At 38.7% G+C, this 6563-nt stretch overlaps 1 protein-coding gene across 1 annotated transcript in view; it reads right to left on the minus strand.

The window, feature by feature from the left end:
* Positions 1-6563, minus strand: part of LOC119836618 (ATP-dependent RNA helicase DHX30-like) — a 23495-nt gene that overhangs the window by 6574 nt on the left and 10358 nt on the right. Inside the window, exons 8-14 of the mRNA XM_038362000.1 lie at positions 6112-6307; positions 5175-5292; positions 4493-4649; positions 2988-3147; positions 2234-2385; positions 1005-1168; positions 6-25 (exon numbers count right to left, since the gene is read on the minus strand). Coding sequence (XP_038217928.1) covers positions 6-25; positions 1005-1168; positions 2234-2385; positions 2988-3147; positions 4493-4649; positions 5175-5292; positions 6112-6307 — 967 coding nt within the window. The remainder of the gene's footprint in view (positions 1-5; positions 26-1004; positions 1169-2233; positions 2386-2987; positions 3148-4492; positions 4650-5174; positions 5293-6111; positions 6308-6563) is intronic.

Raw genomic sequence — 6563 nt, forward strand, 5'->3', positions numbered from 1 at the left:
CAGACCGTGTCTAGACTAGCTGTGCCTGTAAATAGATTTATCTAATAAGTAGTTGGTATACATTCATTGAAGCAGTTGTGGCTCAGTGGTGGGAACCTCGGACTTCAAAAATCGTAGAGTCGAGGTTCGAGACCGGGCGAGCGTGCAGGAAATAAATTGATTTTCCAATTTATCTGCGCATGTGGATAACATCACCACTGCTTAAAACGGAGAAAGAAAACATCGTGAGGAAACCGGCATGTCCAAGAATCAAAAGTTCGACGACATGTGACATCTGCCAACCCGCACTTGGCCAGATTGGTGGATTATGACTTGAACCCTCAGAGGAGGCCTGTGTACCAGCAGTGGGAACATGTATGGGCTGATGATGATGATGATGATGATTATGATAGATTCATTTACACGTTATTTTGAGCTTCACCTGTATGTTTGTATGTAACTGACACTTTATGACACACTCTAAACGGACAGATTTAATTCGAATTTTGTACACTTATCAAGCATCAATGATAATACAATAATTTCACGAGTTATTTTATTATAATGATATGGATCGCCAGGATTAAACAAACACATACTTACAAACTTTCGCATTTATAATATTAGTAGGAAAAGGATAGGATATAGTAGGACTAATACGTACAAGAAACGATAAACAATAATTTTAATAATATAAATACTGCGGACAAACAACGTGACCCGGCACGTTGTTTGTCCGCTAGCGAATCCTAAACTATTTAACCGATTTTAATCAAATTTATGTGCACACCATATGCAGTTTGATCCAACTAAAACGATAGGATAGTTATGTTATATTATGTCTATAATTATATAATTTTTTCCAAATACATTTTTTTTTCTCGTTTCGTCTAATTTTTTCTCAATTCCACTCGAAAACTCACCAGGCCAAACTCAGCTCTTCCCACATGGCTCAAATACCAACATTTTTTCTTGTTTTTTTTTATTTTTTTCTCAAATTTTCCCACTTCCACACGCAAACTCACCAGTGCCCGGGCGCACTCGGTTCTCCTTGTGCGCCCCGGTGTCGACGACGTGAACCACATCCGGTATCGTCACAGACGTTTCCGCTATATTAGTCGAGAGGACGATCTTGCGCACGCCGGCCGGCGGCCGGTTGAACATGCGCGTCTGATCCTGCGTCGACAGTCTGCGTTGATGCAATCATAGGATTTCATCTTAGTTATATATTATCTGTGCCAGTATTTAGCTCTTAACATATACAAAAAAAAAAAAACTAAACTGCATATTCACTCGAGAAATGTTTAATTACACTGTTTTAGACATACTTTTCCTTACATTCAAGAATTAAAAATAAATAAATATACCCTTCGATAACACACTTTTACTAATTTTATTTTTAAAATGGTTTTATTAGCTACTAGCTGTGCCCCGCGTAAATCTGTATCCCGTAGGAATATCGGGATAAAAAGTTACCTATGTGCTATTCCACTTATCCAGCTGTCTACGTACCAAATTTCATTGCAATCGGTTCAGTAGTTTTTGCGTGAAAGAGTAACAAACATACACATACACATACCTACATCCATCCTCACAAACTTTCGCATTTATAATATTAGTAGGAACTACACCGCAAATCCCCAGAACTGGATCAAGACCAGATTTAAATGGGACCACACTGAGGACTTTGACCGCCTCCTTGGTACTGTGGTTAACGCGTGAGCGTAGAACCGAGGGGTCCTGGGTTCAATTCCCGGTAAGAACGCACAAAAAAAAATTACTCGGTCTGGCAGGACACAGAAGGCTGATCACCTACTTGTCCCTAAAGAAAATCGATCAGTGAAACGGATGTACATCATCTGACCCATACCCCACTAGGGTCAAGGGGCTTCACTTTACACAAACACACACACTGAGGACTTTAAAACATAATAATAATTTTTAACAAAACATTTAACATCTTTTAAAGTGTCAGAACCAATCTAAATGGAACCAAATGAAAAGTAACAGCTTTTGAATATAAAAAGAATCATCATTTTCATCATTTTCGGTTCACCGAATCAAGCTAACAAGGTAACAAGCACAAAAAACCTCCATGTGTGATATCTAGGTTAAGTTTCAATTTGTAATATATCCAGAACAATAAAATATAAATAAATAAACACCTCTTTTCAAGTTGGTTAAAAAGTCGGTTGAAAAATAATCCTAAAAGAGAATTAAATTAAATTAGTCAGTGATTATTAAAATGACATACCGGGAATGAATAGGCAGAATAAGATGCAATCCATCCTTGTATACTTCGTCCAATAGCTGCTTGGTTTGTTTGATTTCAGCCCAACCCGGGAGGAAAACTAGTATAGCACCTTCTTGCCTTGTTTTGTCTATGGCTGTGATCAACTCTACAACCTTAAATTGAAATAAATTTCCATTATTACATTTCTCAGGAACTACTGGTCCGATTTGAAAAATTATTTCAGTGTTAGATAGCCCATTTATTGGGGAAGGCTATAGGCTGTATATGTACCACGGACCAAGCCGGGGCGGACAGCTAGTTCTAAAATAAAACAAGAACTAATGTAACTAAAAAATTCTAGACAACTTTAAACATATCAAATTGCATTTTCTTTTTTGTTTTTTTTTTCTTAATAAAAAATAATTTCCCCTTTCATTGAACGTGAAATAGATTGATGATATGTCATCGCTAATCTATCGCAATTATGGTCTATGTCAAGTATTATTTTACTGCTTTGTATCAGGGCATAAATTCTACACCAGCTGTCCGCCCCGGCCTTACCCGTGGTACATATATCTAATCTTATTTCTAATCTTTTCAATTATTTAAATAGATCCAGTCGTTTTTGACAAAACATAAATGTGAAAGGACTCACATACCAGCAGTATTCAAAATATGAGTGTAACTTCACACCTACATACACACACACACACACACACACACACACACACGCATATATATCACCATTCACATGCGGATACAAAAGTAAACTCACCTCTTGACAATTAATTTGCGGCTTACCATCCTCCTTGGTACAATTCTCTTTGGTACTCTTAAACTTCAGATTGAAACTCTTCTCCAGGTGGTCTAGATATAGATCTTCCACAGGGTAGGTACGTCCCGGCACCTCGACTAACGGGCAATCCCCGAAATACCTGAAAAAAAAAGACGAAAATGTTTTTTCGACCTTCGAAAATTTATCAAGCTACATCAGCATTATCTAGTAATGTTTAATTACATTACTGTATTAGACATAGCGTTTTTTTAACATTCAAGAATTAAATAAATAAATATACCTTTAAATAACACAATACTACCAATTTCATTTTTAAAATGGTTTTTATTAGCTATGTTTGTTTGTATCCGACTTTTCTTCCGAACCGACAAATTAAGTTTTTATTTTTTTTATTTTTTTTTTTTTATGTCATAGCGGGCAGCTGAGCTGGTGGTTTGCCTGATGGTAAGCGTCACCACCGCCCATGAACATTCGCAAAGGTAGTAACCTCCGTGAATGCGCTGCCCGCTTTTATGGGGTAAGGGAAAAGGAAAGGATTAACGACTGGAAAGAAGGAATGGACTAGGACGGGTGAGGAAAAGGAAACGGGCCTCCGGCTCCCCCACTCACCGAACGAAACACAGCAGTATGCTATTTCACGCCGGTTTTCTGTGGGGGTGTGGTAGTTCCCCGGTGCGAACTGGCCCAATTCGTGCCGAAGCGTGCTCGACTCCCACAATAAAAAGTAATAAGTTTAAACTTTGTACATTTGTTATTTGAATAGAATATTCGGGAAAAAGACAATACAATAATTTCATGAGTGTATGTTATTATCCTGTTAAGAGTCGCTAAGACTAAATAATTTCCCAATAAACATGAAAAATAGGACTAAATGATTCTGTTATAAAATAAATAAATAAATAAATAAATAAACTATGTATAATATGTAATAATAATCCTTCCTACTAATATAATAAATGCGAAAGTTTGTAAGGATATGTGTGCGATTGTTGCTCTTTCACGCAAAAACTACTGAACCGATTGCAATGAAATTTGGTAAGTAGACAGTTGGATAACTGGAATAACATATAGGCAACCTTTTATCTCGATATTCCTACGGGATACGGACTTGCGCCGGTGAAACCGCGGGGCGCAGCTATTAATATTATAAATGCGAAAGTTTGTAAGGATGTGTGTGCGTTTGTTGTTCTTTCACGTAAAGACTACTGAACCGATTTCAATGAAATTTGGTACGTAGTCAGCTGGACATGTGGAATAACATATAGGCAACTTTTTATTCCGATATTCCTACGGGATACGGACTTGCGCGGGCGAAACTGCGCGCAGCTAGTATGTAATATGCATATCTAATATGTATTATGCTACTAGACTAAAATACTAGCCTAATGCGAACTAGGCTCAAGAGCAAGTTTTGCAATTTAGTTGATACCATAATTAAAGCATCTTTCATAGCTTTTAAACCCCGTCTAAATAATTATAATCACCTCGTAAACACACCAATATCCAACGTAGCGCTCATAACAACAATCTTCAGGTGCCTGTTGATGTTTAGAGCGCGTTTCAACAACAACAGAGTGATGTCGGTGTTCACGTCCCTCTCGTGCGCCTCGTCTATCATCACGTGGCTGCAGCCTTCGAGACCTGAATATATATATACAGTTATTGCCCGCGGCTTCGCGCGTGTTAAACTCGGAGTAGTTTAAAAGATGCTCTTCATTGTTACTAGATGGTGGGGGGGATTAACCCAAAATTGTTTGTTTAACTCTAAATTAAACTAGTGCGAAGGCGCCGGCAAAAGCTGGTTTTTAAATATTCGGAAGTCAATCTAACCCATCGTATTAAATGCCCATTTTATAATAATTTTCAGGTGCCCGCTTTGACTAAAAAAAGAACCACTAGTACCCCAAGTGTAAAACCGGTATATATGTATATGTATGTGTGTGTATATGTATAAAATTCTCGTGTCACAGTTTTCGTTGCCATACTCCTCCGAAACAGCTTGACCGATTTTGATGAAATTTTTTGTGCTCATCCGGTATCTATGAGAATCGGCCAACATCTTCTTTTCATACCCCTAAATGATAAGAGCAAGGCAGAACAGCGTATGGCGGGTGCAGCTAGTATGTATATGTATGTGTATGTGTAGGTATTTATCGATCCACCAACCTGGATTCATCTGCAATCTCCGCAGCAGCACACCAGAAGTGCAATATAAGATGGCGCCGGCGGGCGGCCGCGGCGGTTTCGATTGCAGACGCACTTGATAGCCTACTGTTTCACCAACCTGGCGGATACAAGTGGGGATTGACTGAATTAAAAAAAGGAGGAGATTGTACACTGTTTATGGGACTAGCTGTTGCACGCAGCTTCGTCCGCGTGGTCGAAATTTTCACGGTGCAAACTTTCATCGCCTATTATATGCCTTTGGGTGTGGAATTTATTAAGATCCTTTCTAGCGGATGCATGCATTATGGTGGTAATCGGCATGCAAAATTTCAGTATATAATTGAAACTCGTGTGAACTGCACCATTTACATTTCAGGAACGGCTGAACGCATATTGATGATTTTATTTAATAATAAATTTTTCTATAAATAGGAAAGATTTATTCGCCGGTTACGATGAACTCAGAAACTGGAATAGATTTTAACAATTCTCTTACAGTCAGATAGCTATTTTACCGAATAACATAAGCTTATTTTATATCCCGGGTCATCCTGGGCGAGATCAGGGCAAGCGGCAAGTAAAACATTCCCGATTCCTTTACCTCACCCTATCCAGTCCATTTCCTCTTCTCAGTGGTCAATACTTTCCTTTTCCCTTACAACTTTTAAGCGGGTAGCGTATCCGCAGAGTCACTTACTCTGCTCTGTTCATGGGCGGTCGTGATCGCTTACCATCAGGCGAACAACCAGCTCAGCTGCCCGCTACGAGCACAGTGCGCAGTCTCTGCCCTGTTTCCTTCCTCTGTGTGTTAATTTCGTTTTATTTAATTGATTTTTGTATTGCAATTGTCGTCTTCGAATAAACTTATAAACTATCTGTCTATATATCTATCTACATATCTACGATATAAAAAGTAGGTAGCAAGAAAACCACCTACCCCCTCCCCCAATTCATCAGCCACCCTCTGCGCGAGGCCGATAGCCGCAACCCTCCGCGGCTCCGACACCAGGGCCGTGGTGCCAACACCACAATCCCTCAAAATGGCAGCCGGTACCCGAGTGGACTTGCCACAACCAGCCGCACCGACTATGACAACGACGCGCGAGTTACGTAGCGTGGTTGCTATTTGTTCACTGAAAGTTAAGTAAAGAATGTTTGTTTATTTTTAACCGACTAAAACTAAGAAGTTTCTCGATTCAAGTGTACTTTTTTTGTTACACGATAACCCTATATCAGTGGAGACTAAAGGATCAATAATAACTTTATTTCAATGAATTGAATACATTGCGCAATTACCATTCCTAAAAATTATTATTTATTTATTATTTATTTATTATTTAATATTTAATAATTACACAATAACAGATAATATGAACTGCAGGCCTACAC

The sequence above is a fragment of the Zerene cesonia genome, chromosome 25 (genome assembly GCF_012273895.1).
Source record: "Zerene cesonia ecotype Mississippi chromosome 25, Zerene_cesonia_1.1, whole genome shotgun sequence".
Classification (NCBI taxonomy): domain Eukaryota; kingdom Metazoa; phylum Arthropoda; class Insecta; order Lepidoptera; family Pieridae; genus Zerene; species Zerene cesonia.